Source organism: Dipteris shenzhenensis, chromosome 31 (assembly GCF_047967505.1).
Source record: "Dipteris shenzhenensis isolate YYH24624 ecotype China chromosome 31, Dip_SZ_1.0, whole genome shotgun sequence".
Classification (NCBI taxonomy): domain Eukaryota; kingdom Viridiplantae; phylum Streptophyta; class Polypodiopsida; order Gleicheniales; family Dipteridaceae; genus Dipteris; species Dipteris shenzhenensis.
In genome coordinates, this window is record NC_141626.1 from 15,739,867 (window position 1) to 15,765,369 (window position 25,503).

Below are 25,503 nucleotides of genomic sequence, written 5' to 3' on the forward strand. Positions count from 1 at the left end.
TTGACTAGCTGCCCATGTTGGGCTATGTATGTTGGAAGGCACCCTCCTTTACCCTGGTCACCCTATCTTGAGGTCACTGATCGTTAATCGGCAGTGCCCTGTCACTCCCCCTATTATTGAAAAACACAGTTCTTTTTCTTTAATGTAAAATTTTGACTTTCAGAGAGGGAAAAGGAAGCCCCCTGGTGATTTCTTGATTCTTGTTATCTCTTGTGTCCTCGATGATGTCACGCTGATGTTGACATGGTACAACATGGCAGGTCCACATAGTCAAAGAATCACTGCTCTGATAGCACTTGTCACGTTCTTCAATGCAAAGATGCACATGTGTGTAGTTTGATGCATAAATTGAGAAACATTGGCCCTCCAAATGGGGTGGAAGGAGTGCCCACGTGAGTGTACTTTTGCTATTGACAAATCTACAATGCTCTTGCAACCCACAAACCACATATGAATGCCTAATGCCTCATGCACACATTCCATGCATACGAGAGGTCACAACCTCTCATGCCTCTTGGGATCCATCCCTTGGGCATACCCCATTATTCTACCCTTAGCCTATGACACTTTATGCCTACCATTTACTAATGCACCCATGCATTCCTACCCATTCCTATCCTAGGACCTACATGTGTGAGTGCACCATTTATATTAATCAATTAACATATCCAATACATTATCCATATGGCATTTAACCATTTATACCTATCTAGCCTACCTTCTAATTATTACATTTGATCCTTCTAGCCTAATACATTCTAGACTACAGAATTGTGTCGTGACACATGAGCCCTTTTGTATACCCTTTCGGCAACCTATAGCAACTAATGTGGCAAACGGATGGAAAATGGAAGGCCAAACCATGCCTGACAATTGCTATCAGACTGCATAGGAAGGTAAGCATAGGCAATGATCCGACAACTAGTGAAAAGCTACCGTGACGAGCCCTTGTTCTCCATCGCTTCATGTGCCAATAACTCTGATAAGATCCTATCAACTTTTGATAGCCATGTACGCCTAATTCCGGTAGCATTTCGAATGGATTGCAATCTCTGGCACACATGTGCCTGATCTCTCTCTCTCTCTCTCTCCCCCCCTAAAAATTGGGACACTCCAACAAAGTCCTCGTGCTAGCACACTTGTTAGCTAAGAATCACACCATGGCAAGTTTTGTTTTAATTTAAAGATGTAAAAAAACCACTAATACTTAGTTAAGAGAGCTTTCTGACTGGTTTAAAGTAGACTTTAATACAAGCATATTATATCATCTCTCTCTCTCTCTCTCTCTCTCTACACACACACACACACACATACACACACACACACATTAGCATTCACTTGTTTACATTTTTTGTTACACATATCTAATGGCACAATGCTTGCTTGCAAGGGTACATGCATTTCAATGGTGTCAATTCATCCAATATTAGAGGCCAAGGTAGGGCAAGGGCAGAAGTGAAGCAATATTATTTGATAGTGTGAGTAACGAAGTTTGACTCTATTATGTCCCCCCATCGACAATTGACCCTATTATCCAAGACACTCTCCATGATACTATTATCTACATCCTTATCAATCATGGCTCTTAGGGAAAGTCTTGTTCCCTCAGCTTATTAATATATGGAGAAGAATGCATGTCGCCTCTTTGCCTTGCATATGAATTTGGGATGGACCTTGTGGAGGCATCTCATCTCCAAGATTTTATTCATTTCTTTTTTCTTTTTTCCTCCATTAGAAAGAAATATAAAATGGTAGGATTGAGACTGTGTTATGAAGTAAAGGTCTCGTGCTCCATGATAGAAAAATCGTGCACACATGCACGTGGGCACTCCCTCCTAATATAGTGGTAAGCGATGCTTTTGGATGCTAAAGGGTAGTTTTATCCCGAAGGTATAGATTTGTAGGTATGATCTCCATAAAAAGAAGGCCAACTCTATTAACATTTTACAAAAATTACATGTGGAAATTCCCAAAGGACACTGTGATTCTCCACTATAGGATGTCACCTCTATATAAGAGTGCATGAGTGTGTGTGGTCTCTCCTACTATAGTGGTTAAGTAAGTGCTTTTGGATGAAAAAGAGAAAGCAAACGATTTTAAAAGAGAGTTGGGCTATTTAGAAGGCAATTTTTGTAGGATGATTTCCATAAGTGGCAATTTGAAATACAGAACTTGATTAATTCTTTAAGATTAATATATGGAAATTCATAAAGGAGTTTCAATTTTCCACTACAGCACTACCTTTATTATGGAAATCCATAAAGGAGTTTCAATTTTCCACTATAGCACTACCTTTAAGGAGGGAGTGCTAAGAAATAGTAAAATATCAAGGTGCGATCAACAAATTGGTTGAGAGAGATGCAAATCTACAGAGCTACAAGCAAGTAGTAGCAGAAGTAATAACAACCAAAGTTGATGGAATAATCGTGACAAGTGATGGAAGAAATATGAGAGGGTGAGGAGTGGTTGGAAAGACGTGGTGCTACTTTAAGCCATTGTTTGGATCGTAGGAGAGAGAGAGATAGGCTCGGCACATGTGTCATTTTCATTAGAAGGGTTGCGCGTTGGAAGGGATTGCGACTAGGGGCACATGCTTGCTTGAAGTATGTATGGGTTGTGTGTTGGTGATCAGGCACATGCTTGCCTGAAGTATGTAGGACCCAGCTGGATGTATGGGGCACTAGCTGAGGGAGAATTCTGTGAGGTGGAGGGAGCTCATTCCTGGCAGCTTTTCATTGGTTGCCGGATAGTGGCCGACCGTGATGAGCATGTGCAGTGGGATGGCAAGGGTGAGCAGCAAGCAAGGGTTGGACTTTCGACCGGCAACTATTTGGGCAGGTTAGCGGTGGTGGTGGCGCTACTAGAGGATGGGCATTCATGGGTTACCGGATGATTGCCTACTGTGATGAGCCTGTGCAGGGGGATGGCAAGGGTCAGGCTTCCGAGTGCGAATGGTTTGGGCACATGAGCGGCGGCAGGGACCAGGGAGGCACTACCACTACTACGAGAGGATTAGTGGGCTTGCAAAAGCTCTCATGTGCCAAGGGTGAGAAAGTGTTTGTGTGTGTGTGAGCACATACATGCATGTTGTGCATCGTGCTTCTTGCAGCTTCTCGAGAATAAAGCTTTACTTTGTTTCATTCCCATTCTCATTTTCTCATCAGGCTTTGGAACTTGGAGCTCACAGCTATGGCGTCCCCAGCTTGCACCTTCCCTCCCCGACATTCCTTCACTCTCCTCCCTTGATTCCTCCCCTCGCATCTTCCCCCTTCCACCTCTCTTGATTCAAATCCATTTCCTCCTCCAGGTTTGTTGCTTCCTTTCCTGCCCGATCTGTGACATCTTCCGCTTTCCTTGCCGGATCTGTGCTCCTTTGTCGCACATTGCCACCCTTTGTCTTCGATTTGCCCCAGTTTGGTTCCCTCTGCTTCGAATCCGTTGTCCCTTCACGTAGCTATGCTTTGTCTCCTGCGAAATCCGCTTTTAGAGATTGAGGAACTTGCATCTGGGAATTTGGATTCTTATGGCTTGACCATATGCAGCAGACAATCTCTGTGCATTTAGAGTTGACAAGGAGTCGAGGCTGCGTTTTTGCCTGTCCACACCTGCATTACAGCTTAACAATTGTTGGTTTAAAGTAATCTCCATGTCGAATTTTACTGAGAGGCAACGTTTTATTTATTCGCTTCCTTGTTCGTCTCAGATCTTGCGCTTTTTTGCAGTGGATCACGCAACATGCCGCGTCGACCAGCAAATCTCACTCCCAGGCGGTTGGCCGAGTCCGGCCTATCGGACTCGTTCAATGCAGGAGCAGCACCCTCCAAGTCCCAGACATCACCTCTCATTTCTGTCTGTTTAGTGGTTCTGGTAAGTGGCCGCCACGCAACGTTTTCTTTATCTTGCGGAAGAATTTCACAACCTTCAAGTCTCAAGACTTTTTACCCGCCTTTCAATTCTGTCTTACTTCTCAAGCGGTAAACAAGTACATTACGGATACTTCGTCTTGCTGCCTTCTCTTTTCACGATACATTCCAAGTTTGGCCTCTCTCGCTTTTGTTGTGACGAATAAGAGACCTCTGAGGCTCCCTAATGCACGATGGTGACAAAATTTCACCGTCCAATACCTAAGGATGTCTGAGTATATTAGTGATGGTTACAAACTGTCACTGTCCAATAGCTAAGGATGTCTGAGTATATTGGCTAGGGCAAGAGAAATGTGCTCGACTGAGCGTAGAAGAATTTCGTTCTGGGTGTACAACGTCCGTCGGCAAGTTACAACGGCCGAACAGACGAGTAATATCAGCAAGCAAAATTTAAAGGATTTGTAGGTCGTAATGGTAGATTAGAGGCCCTCCATGACGCATTTTGATACATATCAGCCATCTGAGCTGTTCTTGCAGGTCTGGTGGGGCTGTCGTGGGCATTCAGTTGTTTTGAGGTTGAACAAGCACGATTTCATCTGATAGTTCGAATAGCGTGCTTCACAATTCTTGATCCTTTCCCTGTGTATTCACTAATTCAATTCCATCTGATTTGCCTAAATTATCCACTTTCATCCAACCTTCATTCTGTGGTTTGAAGTCTTGATTCCTGTGCTTGGAGATGAATCGTGAAGGTGGTCCTCTTTGTTGCAAGAGAAGGATCTGCTTGGAAAATTTGGTAGCAACACATCTACATGATTGTGCATTTGTATTAATTGGTGCTGCCCTTTTCAACACTTTAGTGTGCTATGGGGATGAGCCTTCAATGTAGTTTGGGGGGGGAGGTGGCAAGGGTCCCTCTTGGAAAAGTGCTTAGGGGCTTTCAAACATATGTGAGTTTGTGTGTACCTGCCCCCCATTCTAGGTCCCTGCAATCGCTCTTGCCTATGTGTCCTCCCTCGGGGAAGATACAATATAAATGAGTAGACTAGAGTCCACTTTATTTGCTAAAGTAAATTTAAAAATTTGAACTTGATTAATTTCCCCTCTCTCTCTCTCTCTCTCTCTCGCGCACGTGCATGCACCCTGTGTGACACGGCGTAAGAAGTAGACTTTCCTTACCCGCAGGATTGATGAGGGGGGACCCGACTATCGGCTGGGGGCTCCTATCAGAGGGGAAACAGCCTATTCCCTTCACAGATCCAGAGGTTTGGCACAGATATGCATGCTCCCTATATGATGTCCCAAGTCAAACGCCACCAGATATGTCCTCTATGCTCAGGCCCACTACTTGTCGCTTGTTCACTGCACAGAACGTGAGGGATGCCCTCCTCCACTGCACAATTGAAGATCACAAGACCATGAGGGATTACCTACTGAGCACTTTGCACATGGGCAGAAGGTCCTGACTCCGATTCTAGCGCAGTTGTTTAACCATGCAGTATGCCACGGTTTCCCTCCTACTTGGAGCACTACCACTATTGTATCGATACATAAGGCAGGGGACCCCATGGATACTTGGAATTACCGCACCCTTATGATTGGCCATGCTTTGGCTAAGATTTATGGATCGGTACTGGAGAGGGCGATCAATGGCCACACAGAGGGTCATGGACAGCGCGCCCTTGGGCAAGCAAGTTCTCGGATATGAACATTCTACCCTTGACCACATTTTTACCCTGAGGGCTATCATTGAGGAGGCGAAGTCGAGACGTCAGAAGGTCTACACTTGCTTTGTAGAATTTCGGAAAGCTTTTGACACTGTCCCACGTTCTCGCTTGATTAGACGACTATAGGAGCTGCATCTTCCAAAGGTAAGAGTTTGTCAGAGGTAGAGTTCGTGCTCCTAGAGGCCTATCAGAGTGGGTTGAGAGCACCATTGGCGTGAAGCAGGGCTGTCCCCTTTCACCGACTCTCTTTGCGCTCCACCTTGATGAGATCACGTTCTTTGTTGACCGTCTAGGAGGGGAGGGCTCTCTACTGGCTGATCTGATGATACAGATACAATTGTATGCTGATGATATTTTTCTCATTTTATCCACAACAGAGGGGCTGTAGAGACACTTGGAGGCTCTAGAGGTGTTCTGCAGAGAGAGGGACTTGACAGTTAACCTTGGGAAGACTAAGGTTATGGGGATGAGCCTTCAATGTAGTTTGGGGGGGGAGGTGGCAAGGGTCCCTCTTGGAAAAGTGCTTACATGCCCCCCATTCTAGGTCCCCACAATCGCTCTTGCCTATGTGTCCTCCCTCGGGGAAGATACAATATAAATGAGACTAGAGTCCACTTTATTTGCCCATTCCCTTCACAGATCCAGAGGTTTGGCACAGATATGCATGCTCCCTATATGATGTCCCAAGTCAGACGCCACCAGATATGTCCTCTATGCTCAGGCCCACTACTTGTCGCCTGTTCACTGCACAGAATGTGAGGGATGCCCTCCTCCACTGCACAATCGAAGATCACCAGACCATGAGGGATTACCTACTGAGCACTTTGCACATGGGCAGAAGGTCTTGACTCCGATTCTAGCGCAGTTGTTTAACCATGCAGTATGCCACGGTTTCCCTCCTACTTGGAGCACTACCACTACCAAGTTGCGGCCTGCTGGTATTGTGATAATTCTTTCTATCTTAAATGGTGCGTTGCCCTATCAGCTAGATTTAGATTTAGGTGCTCGTTGGGGAGAGACTAAAATGAAAATGTTTAGACTTCACAAGCACTTGTAGCTTTTTGGACTACCTTTTGATTAGCCTTCTCCTTTAGTGCTAGCCTTCATCATGGCTGAGTCTGCCCTTCACCTCCGGAGTGTCGACAGAAACTCAGTACGAAGACTTTGTATAAATGGATGCTCAAGTATGTGTGGGTGTGTGGATTTGTATGTGTGAGAGCATATTTTTATACTATGGTCTACACACACTGTTGGGCGTTGATGACGTCAGTGGGGATGTCATAGTAGCTAGTCCCTGCTATGCATGATGAAGTTTATGGTTTTCAACCTTGTGAGCGACTATCATGAGATTGAAACTACACTATGTTGTGTTTTTAGAGGATGAGTTTGGGAATGTTCTTGGATTCATCTAGGTATAGACCCCATGGATACTTGGAATTACTGCACCCTTATGATTGGCCATGCTTTGGCTAAGATTTATGGATCGGTACTGGAGAGGGCGATCAATGGCCACACAGAGGGTCATGGACAGCGCGCCCTTGGGCAAGCAAGTTCTCGGAGACGAACATTCTACCCTTGACCACATTTTTACCCATTGAGGAGGTGAAGTCGAGACGTCAGAAGGTCTACACTTGCTTTGTAGAATTTTGGAAAGCTTTTGACACTGTCCCACGTTCTCGCTTGATTAGACGACTACAGGAGCTGCATCTTTCAAAGGTAAGAGTCCGTCAGAGGTAGAGTTCGTGCTCCTGGAGGCCTATTAGAGTGGGTTGAGAGCACCATTGGCGTGAAGCAGGGCTGTCCCCTTTCACCGACTCTCTTTGCGCTCCACATTGATGAGGGTATGTAGATGATATTTTTCTCATTTCATCCACAGTAGAGGGGCTGTAGAAGCACTTGGAGGCTCTAGAGGTGTTCTGCAGAGAGAGGGACTTGACAGTTAACCTTGGGAAGACCAAGGTTATGATCTTCAATACATCTCGAGCGCAGTGCTCCATCGACATAGTTTCAACTACCGAGGGAAGCTAGTGGAGATAGTGCAGTCGTACACGTACCTTGGGGCAGTGTTCATTGGGCCAGTCTTCACGATGATCCATGCTGCTAGAGCACGACGCAGGGTGCCTTAGCCCGACTAGAGAGACAGTGTTTCCAAGTGCACTTCCAGGATCCACTGACAAAGGCTGGCTTTTCGACACTGTTGTGAGACCAACTACCATATATGCAACACCCTTCTGGGGGAGTGATCTTCAGTGTGACAAACTGGAAAAGATTTGAGAGGCTACAGATAACCATGGGATCCAGGATGATTCGGAGTAAGCCCTCAGTCCCCATCAGATTATACAGGCAGAGTTTGCGTCTTGGATTCGGAGTAAGCCCTTAGTTCCCATAAGATTATACAGGCAGAGTTTGCCATGACACCCCTAAAGGTGGATGCCATCTTTCAGACAGTGACATTCCTCCACAGAGTCTGGGCCCTACCCCAGTGGAGACTGTCGAGGCTAGCACTAGAGTCTGGCAGATAGTGGTATTGACATAGCATGGTATGCGTGTGTCCACATGGTTTGATAGCCACGGCATTCAGATGGACAGGCTCCCTCCCTTTCAGTACAGCATGGATGCGCCACCCAAGTTGATCCCACACAATGAGATTAACCATATCATACAGTTGGACCTCCTCCAGCTCCATACATCTCGGACTTGGGAGGGAGGCCGGGTGCTCCCTACCAAGATCCAATTCTACCATGATCACTTTTTGAGGGTATTAGAGCATGGGCTTGTTATCAGACCCCAGTACTTTGAGGATAGGAGAGTCTCACATGCACTGAGGATTGCCATCGGACAGATACGGGTGTCGTCCCACCAAGTGAGGATTGAGGCAGGGAGAGCTGCAGGCATACCTAGATAGTAGCGGATTTACAGACTTTGCACGATGGGAGAGATCGAGACAGAGGAGCATTTTGTGTGTGTCTACCCGGTATACTATGAGATACGAGGATGGTATCATTGTCTCTTTCAGGAGGGGCATGGCTTTGGGCCACTCACACGACTAATCCACTTCCCTGACCAGGTTTGCGTCAGGCTCTACTTGATTGAGATGTGGCGATACAGGGAAACACTAGTGCGGCAGAGCAGGGAGCAGCTAGAGACGATGCCACATGACACTGACCCTGATCGAGTATAGATACGCGTCACCGACTTCTACAAGTCTGAGCCAGTCCCGGGTGAGATTGAGGTGGAGGAGCTAGAGGGGACGAGAGCATTGCAGATTCGTAGTGGGAGTCACCACGATGCTGTCAAGCGAGGCAGGCAGAGATTGCATACGGCACGAGGGGTGACCAGAGCACGTACGATTGAGGCCCGACCTATCTCAGTCCTCCTCAGAGGGGACCGCTAGTGACGAGGCATCACTCTTGATGTAGCCCACTGGATACAAAGATCGAGGAGACCACACCCTCCACCGCCACGGGAGATAGTCCAACAGACGTAGATACGTGAGCTCTTCTCGACCCATCAGAGAGCCTTTAGGGTACAAGGGTATATGGAGCGTGTGCATGCACTTGGTGCACTAGCTCTCAGCACTTGATAGTTGTTATTGATGCTAGTGGGTATGGGATTGGGGCAGTCCTTGGTGTGTGGAAGAGAGATTGACTTTATGTGTGGACTTCTCTATTCTGGGCACATCTTCTCTATTTTTCTAAATGATATCAGAGCCCTAGGTGTTCATGTAGCACTCTGTCCAGCATTCTTTTAGAGACAACTCCTCTCTCTCTCTCTCCTCCTTCTCCACCTCTTGGCTGCCTCTCCACTTCAGGCTTCCGCACTACCTCTCCACCACCTCGCACTGGACGTGCCTCCCATTATGGGGGGGGACCGGTGCTCCCGCTCCCGGCTGAACATTAACACTAAGATCTGCACCCGCACCCCAAGAGAATGGGGGACAAAGCCAAGAAAGACGAAAATAACAACAACAAAAAAAAGCAAACGACACAACTGAATTTGGAGGATGTGAACACACGTTACAACCGAAGTGGTCTCGGGGTAAACATCAAGGCAAAGGTAGGACCTACCTCAGCTTCTTCAGCATCTATCTCTACCTCAACCTCAACCTCAACCTCAACCTCAACTCCCGCTACAGTGTCAGTTTCGTTTTCAGCTCCAACCTCAGCTCCCTCTATCTCTATCTCTACTTCGACTTCAGTCCCCGCTTCAGGCCCAGCTCTAGTTCCAATCTCAGCTCCATCTACATCTACGATCAGTGACATACTCATGCCCATGGCGCCGGTTGTTGTTTCCTTTCCCTCTTCTCCTGTTACAGCTCTCGCACAGCTTATGAAACCTACTTCGGAGGTGTCATACACTGTGCCGCATTACGCTTCACTCTCCCCTCTCCCTCTCAGTCAGCCCACCCTCCCACACCCCGTTGGGACTGCCTCATCCATTCCACTGTCATCTCCGTTCCTCACTCAGCCACCGTCCAGTTTTCGGACTGAGTCCCACTCTTTCATGCCACAGTCACCACAGTTTCAGCATGGACATGGGTGGACTGACACACCAGAGGGCCGTGAGACCCTACTCACAGAGATACATAGTTTTTGTGAGCGTGAGATGGAGCTGGCTCGCTTTGCACGGGAGCAGGTCCGCTTCAACCAGGAGCAGAGCCGCATCATACAGGAGCAGGCTAGGGTCATTCGGGAGCAGGCGGGTCTTATTCAGGGACTCAGACAGGATATCATGCAGCTCCGACAAGAGGTCACAGCCATACACACTGCCCCAGGGAGTACCCCGGTGGTCGAGGCACAGATTGCGAGCATGCAATCTGCTATCGAGGAGACTTCCTGAAACTGCCCTCTAATCACTTAGAGGGCAGTGGAACTAAACCTTTAATCACTTCAGCACTTATTTACAGCTCACAAAGCATATATCACAACCATTAACCATTGCATGATCACCATTTGGCATTTACCCATTTGTTCACAAACAAAACCACTGAAAAAGGGATGGAGGCTAGAATGCCCTTGCGCAACAGACATAGACAAGTGCACCCGATTGGCCCCAAACACCGTGGCGCCCCTTTCGGTATTTCTTTATATTTCACAGTGAAATGATTACAAGTTGCATCTGGGAGACCTTCCCTGCAACTGAGCACGCAGCCCCAATTCACTAAGCCTTCTCAAAGCTTTCAAGCATAGAACACCATCACATAAGTGCACTTAACCCATAGGCTCAACCCAAAGGCATTCTCTTTTCCGAGTGCAATTCCATTGGCTGTCCAGATGCAATCACACTGCACCCCAGCTGCACTCTCTTTGAGTGGTTTCTAGATGGCATTCACAAAGCTTTTCAAAGCTCCAAAATAAAATCAGCAAAGTACCCAACCAAAGAATGACTCATGTAGCACTGCCTGGGCACCTGTGAGCCACGAAAGAGGCGGCACACGAGGCCAACCAATAGCTTATGGCAAAAAGAAATTGCAGTAGCAAAATCACAACTCACCAAGCCCTGAAAACTCGAACCAAGTCCTCAATCGCCAAGAGGACATAGTAGCCAATGCCCAATTGCATTCTCAGCCAAAGAGGAGTGCAAAGGCATGAAGAAAGAGCATTTACAAGAGCCGACCAGCAAGAATTCCACTGAAAAATGCGAAAAGAAGCACTTCTGTTGCGAAGAAGTGGGAGTTCTTGGGCTCAAAAGAAGCGTGCTTCAGAGAGGAATGCATTGAGAAGGTTTTGGAGAAGTTTCATCGCCGGAAAGTCCTCCAAAACTGAGAAAAACCAGTCAACCAGCGCGTGGGACCACTCGAAATTCAACAGAAAGCTGTAGCTTTGCAAGAGGAGAGGCCCAGGAGGCGGTAGAAGCAAAAAGGTCCAGAAAAAGCCACTTTTGCAAATTCGACCAGCAAAAGAAGTGCTCAGCTTTGCCCGTTCTACCAAACGCACGGAGGGAAAAGCATATCACTACGAAGGGGAGGCAGAGGGGAAGCCATCGGGCCAAACGGAAGTCCAGGAATCCAAACGGGTGAGGAGTTATGAAGAAAAACGGAATTCAGCTGAAGGAGGCTGAAAAACCAGTCCAAAATCTCAACAAAGGGAGAAGATGAGAGAGAAAACCACACATGTGAAGTTTAGAAGGCCCAGGAAGGTCCAGGAATGGCAAAGGAGCATGTAGAAGGCACTAGAGCCACCTGGAACTCTAGGGGGGCCACTGAAGGTACATGGCCCTCTAGGAGGCCCATTAAAAATGCCACATCATCATTTCCCAACAACCACTCTTTTAATTCCTTGGAATGCCTTTGGGCCTAGGGATTAATTACGCTTATGTGCTAGGCACCATGCCGCGTTTAATTACACATTATTAAGCCCACGCTTGGACTTTTAAAACCAAAGTTGTCACGGTCTTGTAGTACATTAAAGTACTTAGAATTTCACGCCCCCGTGACACTTCCAGATGGGTTGACGAGGCCAAACGGGAACCCGCAAGGGTCACCGTTTCGGCTACCCTCATGGAGCAGCAGCAGAGAGCAAGTAAGGCTCTCAACATCAGACTTCGCGGGATCCCACGCACTGAGGCTACACCGATGGTAGATGCGATTGCGTTCGTGACCGCTACCTTGGGTGTGGCTGAGCACATGATAGAGAGGGCATGGCGGGAGGGGAGAGATCCCAACCGAGAGCAACCCCTGATCATACGATTTCATGACACTCAGGCACGACTTTCAGCTCTACGACGTAGGTCAGTCCTTCGAGATCGGCCAGCGATCTCTATGGATGAGGACCTCACACCTCTACAGGTTGAGGAGAGGCGCTCTTTGCTGCAGCAGCGGGATCAGGTCAAAAGGAGGGGAAGTGGGTAGTGGTACGAGAGGGACGACTTCTTACAGGCCCCCGTAGGACACTTGCCCCCTCCCTACATAGGAAAGCGGGGCCTATGAGACTTTGATATCCGAGACCCTGTCCTGCACCATTTGGAACTGTAATGGTACCTTATGGTCAGAACCAGGGAACTTCTCGGAATCCTATACAGGCCACGACATAGTCTTCTATACAGAGACACATCAGAGTCCAGAGCGTCCTCTCCCAATAGTCAGCGGATATACATGGGAGTCTGCCTACAGAGATGAGACGAGGGGTACAGGAGGAGTTCGAGGTTCAGGTGGAGTTGCAGTCCTTTTCAGATCCACACTTCGGGGGATCATTTCAGTAGAGCAGAGAGATACACATTCCAGATTTCTTTGGATCCGGATACGACACATGGACAGTCAGTATTTGTTTGTCGCAGTTTGCTACTTTCCCCCGGAGACCTCCCACTTTGTCAGAGATATTCGAGGTGATGATGAGACATCCCCATTTGCTGCCCTTTATCAGTCCATTGTTGACTTTTCTAGCCGCGGAGAAGTCCTTCTAGTGGGGGACTTCAACGCAAGGACAAGGACCCGTCAGGTACCACTTCTTGATTTCAGAGATGATTCCACTCTACTGGCAGATGTTGACCTTGAGGAGGTAGGTATGCTATGGGTTTCGGCTGACAGGCTAAGTCCACTCTCATCCTATGGGCAGGCCCTATTAGACCTAGGCAGAATACATGATCTCATTATCTATAATGATCTTGACAGAGGGCCCGCTTCAGGTGGTTTCACATGCTTTCCACATGGGGGGGGGCTCCAGTGTTGTTGATTACATCATGGGATCCCCTGTCTTCACATCTCGCATTACTGACTTCATTGTAGCACCTCTCCCCCCAGGGGCTGATCATACATACCTTTTCTTTCGCATCTCCACTTCCCTTCGCACAGCACCTTCCACCCCACTTGGTGTGAGGAGATGGTGAGTGAGAGAGAGCAAGAGAGAGTGAGACCTGGAAGCTTGGAAGCTGAAAGCTGAGTTGCAATAGAAGAGAGTGAGAGTACAACTCAATGAGAGTAAGCAACATTGGCAGCCCTTTCCACAAAGCCAAAAGAGGAGCACCGCACCTTTAGAACTGGTATACTTTAACTTGTTTGAGCACATGTTCACAAGATCCTTTTGTGGCTGTATGTATTTTCCCACATTTATAAACGAGTACTGCCAGAAGGTGTGAGTATGCTTTCTAAAAATTAGGCGCTATTGGGAAGTTCAAAGAGTGGCTAGTAGAGCTGCAAAACTGGATAGCAAGCACTGATCGAAGAGTCAAGACTTTTCGCACTGATTGGTATGGAGATTGGTAAGGAGTTCATAACATTTTGCGAGCAAAAGGCTCAACAGTTGGTGTAGCTCGAGAAGTATGATGGAGGCAAAGAACCTGCTGAGGATTTATTGGGTTCGGATAGCGGTCCATATCATCAATTGAATAAAGACAAGAGCACTTGGTGGAATTATGCCAAAGGAGGCTTTTGCAAGCAAAAAACCTTATACAGTTCTAAAGGAACATTCCTGGTGAGTTGCATGCTGCTATCCTTGCTTTGAAAGTCTAGATGTAATATTTATATGGATCGAAGTTTGGTGTTGATGCAGCATTTGGATAACTATGCAATTGCTATGAGTTTGTCTACATAAGAAGCACTTATTCTCAAGGAGAATTAAATCATGGCTATAGATTGGTTGTTTGGTACATTGTAGAAGGTGTGTAGTTGGAACTATTAGATAGTGTTAATGTTAAAGGTGCTTGCACCAACAGAACTAAACCCAAAGTTTCTCTTTCATAAACGATTTAAGAGTAGGACAATGTTCCAGATTGTCATTGCTGCTGGGCTGGACCATACAATCAAGGTTTCATGTGTCTCAGTTGAGACAGTTTGTATGAGTTGGTGGTTAACTAATCTAAGGTCGTAATTTTCTGTAGGAGTGAGATGATGAAAATAAAAAGTATCCCTTGACTCTTGAATGATACCCCTCTTTAAAAGCTACCGGATTATGCTTAAATACCACTTGTGCTGTCCTCAGATGCACCTATCTCCCTCAGAGATCCATAAGCAGGCCCCTTGACTCTTGAGGGATACCCCTTGTGAAAAGCTATTGGATAATGCTTTAATACCATTTGTGACAAAAAAAGAGAGAGGACATCCTCGTCTTCTTGAAGGACAAGCAGCTCCTATCAGGGCTGGAGCAGAATTAGGATCACACTGCAAAAACTGGACTGGAAATGGAAGAGTCACCTCAAACACATTTATTTAGTAATGGAGGTTCATTCAAGACGTTGAGACCCTATGGCGAGGGATGCAATGAATGAAAGATGACTTCATGGCAATAGCCCATGTCGGAAAGGAAGAGGTCATATTCCTGCTCTCTATCATCTTGTGAACTGGATGCTTGACCACGTTCTCTGCATTATGTGACTTGATGCATTCCTCTCTTCATTTATGGATTGGTTACTCAAATTTGGGCTTTCCCCAAGGCAAATGGGAGAGGTTGCTCTTTGCTAGAGCTGGCGCAGAAATAAACCAAGGCAACTAAATTATTCAAATGTGGATGAGAAATATAGTTGTTCAACTAGTGTTACGTTGAGAAGGCACTGACTCAACAATGTTCATACTAAGGAAAACCGCTGCATGAATGGAGGTCCTTTGATCACAATATTGTATAAATATTTGCCACTAGAATTGTGAAGTGCATGCTAATTTTTGAAAAATAACTTTTAATCATAGATCAAGAAGAGCAGAATCCTGCATTCGTTTTGCCAGGGATTTTGAAGAATCTTAAATTAACAAATCATGCTAGTTTGGCATGCCTAATTCTTGTATATAATATGAAGTATCTGCAGTATCAAGTTGTGGTAACATCGGGATGACCATTTGATAGCAGGAGACATGACTTTGTTTTGTTCCATGCTTTTTGAATGTGCAGGGTTTGATTATACTACTAGGATACTCCTTTTCTAATTCTAGTAAGTGCGGGACAGATTTTGATGGCAAAAATCATAACTGATAAAATATTTTTTAAAGCTGGACACTCAATTGGGGATTCAACACTGTGGATTGAATGCTGTATTATTTCATCTTGCAAGGTTTCCACCACCCACCCAAGAAAGACACGGAAAAGTTTGCAAGGGATGGACGCCATAGTAAAGTACTTGAGGAGACGTTTACTGAGCCCATGGAGAATGAAGAAGGTCAGAAGCTAGCAGGTGTTTTTTAAAGAGGTGGAGTTTATGAGGATAGCTTTCAATGGAGCATGTTGAATGCACAGTTTAGTTGTCTTGTGATTCACGGTAGTGGCGTTCATAGAATTTCCATCCATGTATGTTAAGCCAGAGAACATTAAAGCAATCTATAGGATTACATCACTCGAAAAAAGGTCATGCAAGTAACATCTTTAGCAATTTTTTCTTCTATTGCCAGGTGATTTGTCTATCCGGCCTGAATGCAGAAGTCCAATCTGCCAGGTTCTTCCTCTTCTAGAAGAGATCTATGGAGATTCTATGAACCATGTACTTCACATTGGACCATCTACGTGTGGTGTTGTATTGAAACTCTTGAAGGAAGAAAAGCGTGAGGCATGGGGCATCTTGCCATTTGACCCAAGCCCTCCAGTGCACAGTGTGTGTGAAAATCTTATTCGCAGGGGTTTGATACGTGTGGCCGATGTTTCACAGCCCCTACATTACAGATCACACTCTTTCTTACTAGTGCTGGCTAGTGGTGTTGTGGACACCATGACATCAAAGCAGCTGAATGTCACTTTAAGAGAATTGGCTCGTGTGTCTTCAGAAAGCTTTGTGCTGGTCATAAGTAAGTTTCTAACGTGCACAGCCTACCACTTTGGCTGATGTTATGTTCTTAATTGACCCATGATTCCTCTTAACACATAATATATTATCACTTTTAAGGTTTTCATTGAAAATCATGCATGTTGTACGAAAAGGCAATGTTTAAAGGGATCAAAAGCTTGGAACTTTTGTCTGCAAGCTTCTAGAGCGTTTTAAAAGTATTACTCCAAGACTTTAAAGAAAAGCATACATGAGAGCTGGTGTGCTTTAAACAAGGTAGAAAGTTTAGTCTAGAATATATATCAGAATTGCAATCAAGATATTTTTGTGTGCGAGTTTCATATCATCAGCTTTGTCACAAACACTCATTACCAGACAGAACCTATTTAGAAAACAAGAGGCTGTCTTCAAAGCCTAAGGGAAACCTCCATGCTGCCACAAGCTCGACTGGAGCTTTGTTGTTGTAGTAATTAATTTTCATGATGAAGCAATCAATATGCAATACACAAATTTTGGCATGAATTTTCAGTGCTTCTCTCTATTGTGTTTTGGCTACTATGGTTATAGAGACTAGGTTTGAATAGCTTGAAGCATTCTTCTGCTTCTATGAGCAAGTGGAGATTCTGGGAGTTGTTTGACTTTAATGCATAGCAGAGTACTATAAAGAAAGCTAGTGCTTTGCTTCCTCATGCCATGAGACCAACTCTAGATGTAATTACTGTCTTGCAAGCTACAGCACTGCACTTTGAGAGCATGGTCCCCAGTAAAATTCTGGATCTTCTGGCTGCAGAACTGGGCACCCATCTTCTTTTTCCTTGGACAGACTTTTCAAGGTTCCTCTCTCATTCTCATTTGTTCCTTCATAAACCGCTTTGCAGCCCTTGCAGAGGCTGAGGAGCCCCTGTCGATGATCTTCATGATGAGACTAGGGCCCCTTTTGAGGATTTGGGTAATGATTGTATACGAGGATCCCCCAGCTTGCGCACTGTAGACTCCACAGCATAGTTACCAGGGAATGGGAACGTTTCGGGAACGGGGGGGGTCGGAACGGGAATGTTTTGGGAAGGGGTAACGTGGGAATGCGAACGGGAACGCCACGTCATATGACACATCATAACTCACATGGAAAGGTGTAGAAGGGGAGGAAGGAGAGGGGGCTGAGTGGCTGAGTGGAAGGGGGTGGAAGGGGAGGGGGCTGAGTGGAGAAGGGAGTAGAAGGAGAGGAGGCTGAGTGGAATGAGAGTGGGACTGAGTGGAAGGATAGCGGGCTGAGTGGCTGAGTGGAAAGGGGTGGAGAAGGGAGTGGAAGGGGAGAGGGGTGAATGGAGAAGGTTCAAGGGAGTAGAAGGAGAGGGGCTGAGTTGAAGGGAGTGGAAGGAGAGAGTAGAAGGGAGTGGGAGGGGAGGGGGCTGAGTGGAAGGAGAGGGAGTAGATGGGAGTGGGAGGGAGGGTAGAGAGTGGGAAAACCCTCCGTCGGCGGCTATATATGTTCCTGCGCAACCCTAAATTGGGAACACCAAACCCTAGACGTTCCGGCCGTTCCAGCCACGTTCCCTGGCGTTCCCAAAACTGGGAACGTTCCCTGGCATTCCCGGGCATTCCTGGTAGGCGCTCCACTTGGGAATGGCATTCCCACGTTCCAGGAAGACGGAACGCCGTTCCCTGGTAACTATGCTCCACAGACCTTGATGCAGCGAGTTGGTCAACCTTCAACTCGAGATCAGCAGGCTTTTGCACCATAGACCTGCCTTTCTCCAGTGGAGTTCCCTTCAGTAGTCGTCATGTAGGGGTGTGACATTTTCTTTCGCCTTTATCCTCAAGTGGAACAAGTGTGGCATAGCTGTTTTGTCCATGTATGGACATAATGTGGCTAGTGTTACGGAGGTTAGGTTAACTGATGGTCTCATGTTCTAACCTTGGGACAGTTAGGACGTGTGGTATCATTGGTACACTAAGGGTGGTCTTAGGCTTGAGAGACATCTAAGACCACGTGCATGTATATAACTGGGAGCCATTATTCACTTGGGCATGCTAGGGAGTGGGGCCTCTCCAGAGTGCCTAGCTAGCCTGTCTATGCCTATGTCTACCCTTCAGGAGGCAGAGGAGAACAAGAAGAGCTGCAGACTGAGCTCACAGAGGGCTGGGATTTTGGCTGTCTTCTAGGGCAGCAAGAAGCTGAGATCTAGACGGAAAGTTTTACATACACTCAAGGTGGAGCACGCGGGCTCGAGTCTAGAGATATCTGGCAGATAGTAGAACTACCTTGTGGAGGTTATATGGGCGGTAGTAGCTCTCTATGAGAGGGTGACGGGCTGGGTCAGGATTGGTACGAGCTGGACCACAGAGATCACGAGCACTATAGGGGTCAAACAAGGATGTCCCTTGTCACTGACTCTATTTGGCCTCTACATCGACGAGCTCAAGACCACCATTAGGGCACTCGGAGGTGCAGGCTGCTCTCTTGCGGAGGCTGTCATCCAGATTCTCTTATACGCAGACGATGTAGTACTACTATCCTCCTCTGCTACTGGTCTTCAGCGACACCTGGATGGACTTTAGATCTTCTGTGATACCCATGACTTGAAGGTCAACCTTGGGAAAACCAAGGTAATGATCTTCAACACCTCCCGACCCACTATGCACCGAGAGCAGTTCCTCTTCGCCGGCGACCCTGTTGAGATAGTCGACTCCTATACATACCTGGGCGTTGTATTCTCAGGCCCGATCTTCACGATGCGTCCGGCCATGCAGGCCAGGATCAGTCGAGGCTATGCCGCTCTTGCCAGACTGGAGTGACAGTGCTACCACTCTCACTTTCAGGACCCGTGGACCAAGTCTCTTCTTTTTGATTCCTTGGTCCGTCCAGTAGGCATGTACGGCAGCCCATGGTGGGGGGCCGATCTTTCAGACACAGAGTGGGCACGCGTCGAGCGCCTACAGATACTGATGTTTGCTTGGATGATCCTCAGCAAACCATCGGTACCTCATCAGATCATCTTAGCAAGTGCAGCTTGATGCGGCCTTCCAGGCTATCACTTATCTACACAGGGTCAGGGACTTCAACTCCTCTTCCGACGGTCGCCTCCGCCTACCCTCGCTAGCCTTATCCTCCTCTATGGCCTTATCCGCTAATGGGGATCAGTGATGTTGGTATAGACGCCTTTCCAGCTGGTTCACCCGACTGGGCCTCGACATGGACCGATTGCCTCCTTTTCAGTATAGCCTCGACGCTCCACCATCCCCTTTCTCCCCCACTGACCAGGAGGTCAACCAGATCATCCGAGAGGACCTGCTCCAGCTTCACACCTGGAGGACTTGGTTTCTTCATCCCGAGCTTCTTGTGAAGCTCGATTGCTATCGCCGACACTGTCTCCAGATCTCACAAAAGGGTTTCATCACGTCCCCGGGTTGTACACAGATTCATCTACCGCATGCGCTTCGGATTTCACTTGGCCAGTTTAGGGTTTCGTCACACCGATTACGGATCGAGAGCGGACGCGCAGAGGGTATCCCACGAGAGGGCCGCGTCTGCCCACTTTGCAACCTGCAGGAGATCGAGTCGGGAGGAGCACTTTGCTTTCAGATGCCCTATCTATTATGCCATCTGAGGTCGGTACCACTGCCTATTCTGCGACGGATTCGGCCCCCTCACACGCATGGTGCAGTTCTCGGACCAGCGGTGCCTAGCCGCTTTCTTACATGAGATGACCCGCCGCTGAGATGCATCTCTACGGGCACGACAGCATGCACAGCCCACACAGCGTGAGGACACTTAGCGACCCAGTCACAGGATACCTCTCCTAGCCGACGACGCGGACGTGAGTGAGAGCCAGAGCCACGACAGTTGCGTCAGCGGATAGACTCACACATCCGGGTCCATGACATCCCTTCTATGCTCTCAGCCCACCCTACCGGGGTCACCGTCGCTCTCGTTCTTCAACATAGGGCCACCCGCCGCCCCCGACGACCGAGCTCGACTAGGCAGTGTGACGTCAGAGGCCAATCATCCATCGCAGGGTTTTTTCGACCTCCCATTTGACGGCCCCTCTATGATTGGCCTCTGACGATCACCACAGGCATATATATATATATATATATATATTTGTATCTCCCCCCTTCTACTCCATTTTTTGTGCCATTTTTTGTATCATTTGGAGATAGATACACATTTTTTGTACGAGGACTAGACACACCGTCCTTCATAACTTTTTTTGAAGAAACGGTTGGCCAAACCATTTTTGAGACCGCCACCGTTATGCTCATTGTACTAGTTATCTTTAGTCTCATAGACCTTCATGGTCTCCCGAAGACTTTAATAAAATTTCTTTCTTTCTTTCTGTCTCGCTTTCCTTCTAGTGTGGCTCCATTGTGTTAGCGAAGGTGAAGATAGCTAGAAAGGATGGTAAGTGGGCGGTTTGCCGTGAAGACAAAGCCCTCATTAGCGAATTCAAATCCAAACCTAAAGACTCTCAGTCTATAACTGATATAAGTAGTTTTGGGAGTGGATGTCCGGTTTAGTGGCTCCCCTCTTTAGTTTTCCCTACTGTATCCAAGGTTTTGCCGATCTCATAGACCTTTTGGTCTCGTGCAGACTATAATAGACTCTCTCTCTCTCTCTCTCTCTCTCATCCCTCTCTCTCATCATAGAGGCACACATAGTACACCACAACGGACCACGCATAGTGACGGATATCAACGCTCTATCATGGGACTACAGCCCTATCATCACCAAAGCTACTCTCTGTCAAGATGCTCTTATCCATCCTCAGCCGCCAAGGGATTTAGTTTCTTAGATAGCATATGGAGGACCACCATAGTGATGCCACAGCGCAGTTCCCACCCTCTTCATGGGCTCATACACTTTACACTAGTGTTTATGTTTATGTTTGTATTTGTCTTGGGTGCAAATGCCCACTTAGAGGCTCTACCCATTCAGCACATTGTATCTGGTTTTTTCAGTCTCATAGAATTTGGCCCTTCGGTCTTTCAAAGACTTTAATAAACTCTCTCTCTCTCTCTTTCTCTTTCTCTCTCTCTTGTTGCTCTCAGTCCTTTTTTTGAGAATGGTGATTTGGAAGATTGGATCTATTGTAGTCTTATAAAAAAAGTGTGTGTGTGAGGGTGTGCACTCGTAAACATAATATTAATAATGAATAAATAAAAGTTTCAATGTGGGAAAACAGTTGTATTGTGAAGGATAATGTGAATTAATTTGTATTGACTTACTTTTGTTTGCATTATATCCTTTTGTTATCCATATTGTTGGAAAATATCAAGACAACTCACTTTTTGTTTTGATTTGTCTACATCATATGGCTCTCAATTTTAAACTAAGCAATCATGTGCTAATTTTACCTTGACATCATGTTTCTTATGTTCTGTAGTGTGCTCAAGATCATACTTTTATGTCTTTGAAGTCTTATGTGTTGTGTGCTTTCGATTTCCTCTTCATCAGATGGTAGAGCATCTCAAAGGACGGTGGATCTTGTTGGGGAGAAAACGAAACCGGCGAAGTTGGTATGCATTTGTTTATTTATTTAAGAAGTTACCTATTTATCCTCCTTGCCGAATATGTGATCTTTTTACATCCTTAAATATATTGCATCCATTGTGGAGAAGCTATGTTAGAAACACAAAAAAGGAATGAGGTTGGATTTATTGCCTTGATCATTTGCCAGGTTATATGATCAATAGTATTGTAGTGACTAGTGGGTCCCAGCCCAAAGGATAAATTGTTTGTGGTTTTGTAAAAGTGGCACTATTGATGCTCTATTGGCTGTATAGAGAGTAGTTGGTGTGTACAATTGGCTATTTATATAGTGATTGTCTTTCAGCATAGTTAAGAAGCGTCTTGTTTTCTTAGGAAATTTCTACCTTTTTACCTGTGAATTCCATTTTATGTAATGATTAATCTCTACTGAGACTTGTCTGACCATCCTTCATAACTTGGTCAAGTAGAAGTTATAGATTTGTCCTAGGGGCCATATGTTCCAAACTTTACAAGATTTTATGTACAGAGATCCAGAATTTTCCGGGGGGAGGAATTTGTCCTCGTGAGCTTGTGAACTTAATTGTATAGTTTGTGAAAACTGTTGTAGTTCCTTAGGTCTTAGTATTACTCAGTCTTCTTTCAATTTAGTAGTTGATATGATGATAAATAACAGAACCCTAAGTATGTTGTGTTGAATATCCTATGAATGCCTCACGTGAATGGAGTGATTACTTACCAATTTCTATAGGTTCACTCAACTTTGCACAAGTAAGCGTGCTTTTCTCTCAATTTTAGTAAGTACTTTAAAAAGGCTATAACACAAGAAAAGTAATGAAGAAACTCTGCTTTGTCCTATGTTGTAGTCAGTCTATATCCTTGGAATTTTGGAATGGGGTGCATTTAGGATCATTGGACATATCCAAAGTGGGGAGCTTCAAAGCCCATTTTCTATTGAGTTTTTAGGTACTGTTTTTCTTTAATATATCTCCCCCCATGTAAATAATAATAATAAAAGGAAAAATTAAAAGACTTGTTTTCTTGTGTTTGCATTGGTGTTTCATTTGTTTTTGTTGGTTTGTCTTTGGTTTCCTTGTTGTTAGCAATGGTGCTTCTTTTGTCTTTAATAAATAACTTAAGATTTTTGCATGGAGTTTGCTGTGCTGCTGCCTTATAGTTTAGAAATCAATCAATCTTGCAATCTATCGGGGCATGCTTGCACTCTCGTCTCATATATAATATGCATCGGTGTTTTGTGCAGCTGAAACCACGAAATAAGCTTTGGTGGCAACATCGTTTTCAGACCCTAGGGCTGCAGGAAAGTGAAGAAGCAACCAAGAGATTTGAGTCTCTACAGTCAGAGAAATCATTCAATTCCAAATACCATGTGTTCCATCTGATTTCCTCAAAAATTCTCAGGTATGCCATCTGTCATTTATATATGCTACCAGCAGCCGAAGGGAATAAATATTGATGTAACCAAGTATGTAATTTTGTGTGCATGGGAATAATGAGAGAGGGCTGAAGAGAAGAAGAATCTACAGACAAGTTTAGGCAACCAGTAGGTGGATAAGAGAATAGAGGAGATAGGCTGCATTTTTGACAGATGAATCAAACAGGAATAAGGAGCCACAGAGTGAGTTTTTTGTGTGTATGTGTGTGTGTGCACGCAGGCGCGCAAGCAAGCGGTCTTTCTCAGTTTTTGCAGCCCTTTCTAAAGTTTTTATTTTTCAGCATTTTTTCGACATGTTCATCCTCCTCAATGATACACTATGGTGCCTTTTTGTACCTCTGTATTTTTCCCTATCTCCAACTCATTATCATATCTTGTTGTTTTATTTGATATTTTTTCGAGGGATTCAGCCCTTCACATCCCTTTTATGTATGTGCATGGATATCTAGATATAGGTTCCTGCCATAGTAGCAATTCAGAAGCAATAAATGAGTCCTGGAGCAGAGTGTGGCTTTCTTTTCTATAAGGTGGGTCTGTGGTTTCAACTTCACATAGAGCCAGTTCTACGAGATGGGTAGAGTATTTTCTAGGAAGAAATTTAAGGCCAATGATTGAGTGTGTATGGAAGGTATGCCTGTGTCTTTGTGTATGAGCAGGCACATGTTTGCCTTTAAAAACCGAAGCGGATGATGGATTTGGTGGTTCTGGTTGAACTTGTATCATGAGTTAAAACTGCACAGTTGGTTTGCTTTTAAAGGAGGAAAGGAGGCATGTTTCAATTTTGATATCAAGAGCTTATAGTTTGTCGAATGGCTTGATTTTCTCTGAGCAAGGTGCTTGCGTTGCTTCTTGTCAGGTAAGTCGCAGGGTTTGCTGAGCTCCGTGCTTATCAACATGGATGACAATGAATTCATTATTTTTAGTTGTTAACAATGTATGTAAAGGCCATTCCATTGAAAATTTCGTCTGTGTTTTGAGAACAAATGCTAGACATGTTCATAGTTTCTGATCTGAATATTCTTTGAACAGTGGTACTTTTGGGGAAAAAGCTAGTTTTGGAAATCCTTTAATACCGCCATGTTTATAAAGATTCATTCTGTACTTTTGTTCACCCTGTTCAAATTAAGTTGAGTTGCATTTCTTCTCCTTAAAATGTGTGAATGTTAACTGGGTGTCTTTTGAAAGGCCACTCAGTCTGCTGTAATTTGTAATTCGGTACTATGTCATTTTGAATGGTTACATGTGTGCATGGAAACATTAAGTAGCAGCTTCAATATGATACTAACTTTTGCTGCATTTTAAAATTGAAATCTTTACACAGGATGGCTTCATTAAAAGTAAAAAATTTAGGTCTTCAGTATGTGTCATGCAAATGCTCTCTCTTATAATGGTATTGGGATAAATTCTCTCTTGGGAAAGCTTTAAACAGTCATATGTGGCCAAACCAAAATTTGACGTTAGTTTGCATCCCTTTTTGTACCCACATTATAATGATACCCGCTCTCCTTTATCTGCTTTTAACAAGCTTGAAATAATTTTTGTGTGGAACTCATTTCCATAATTTTCGAGAAAAGAATAATCAGGACTGTTTGATGCTATTTTGACGATGTTTGGCCATGAGGCTGACTCCTTCCATCATCCAAAGTAATCATGAGGCAATTTTTTATTTTTTTGAAATGACTGTTAGCATGTTAGTTAGTTCATACTCCTCTTCTCACAATCATATTCTCCCTCACCTGAAGTTTGAAAGAATTACTGTGCATAATTCTTTACTTTTGAAGAAACAAGTGGTCTTGTTGCCTGTTCTTGTGCGACATCGATTTTATACGGCCTTGGCATGACCACTTTTCTTTCATTCGTGGTACTTGGTTTCCTTTCTACCCCAAGCCGCTTCTCCTATACAGCCCCCTTCACTTGAACTCCCCATCCAAAAGATTCATTTCTGACCCTTGACAGGTAGAAATGCATTCCAGAGAGTGAAATATACACCTAATGAAGGGGATTTTTCGACAGTCTCCTCTGACACAGGAAGATACTCTCATAAAAAACGTAATGCAAAAGGGGGCAAAAAGGGTGTTGGAATTTTGTCAATGGAAGATGATGGAATTGTCAATTTTTGTATCTCTGTCGAAGTTGGCTTTTGCCATCAGAAAAGCAGCAAGGTGTTCTGGTTCTTTTCACATTCATTTGGAGCATTTCTATTCCACCTATAGGCTGTTACACAGTATCAAGTGGAAAGGCATGGAGGTAGCCATGACGAGAGAGTGAAATATACACCTAATGAAGGGGATTTTT

At 45.4% G+C, this 25,503-nt stretch overlaps 1 protein-coding gene across 1 annotated transcript; it reads left to right on the top strand.

The window, feature by feature from the left end:
• The first annotated feature begins 3,050 nt into the window (after nucleotides 1–3,050).
• Nucleotides 3,051–24,334, top strand: LOC147881095 (putative pectin methylesterase CGR3). The gene is made up of 8 exons (XM_087369763.1): nucleotides 3,051–3,307; nucleotides 3,723–3,867; nucleotides 15,406–15,445; nucleotides 15,566–15,670; nucleotides 15,900–16,289; nucleotides 21,723–21,784; nucleotides 23,017–23,174; nucleotides 24,065–24,334. Exons 2-8 carry the CDS (start codon nucleotides 3,736–3,738, stop codon nucleotides 24,066–24,068), a joined length of 891 nt encoding a protein of 296 aa, XP_087225889.1. The 5' UTR covers nucleotides 3,051–3,307; nucleotides 3,723–3,735; the 3' UTR covers nucleotides 24,069–24,334.
• The last annotated feature ends 1,169 nt before the right edge of the window (nucleotides 24,335–25,503 follow it).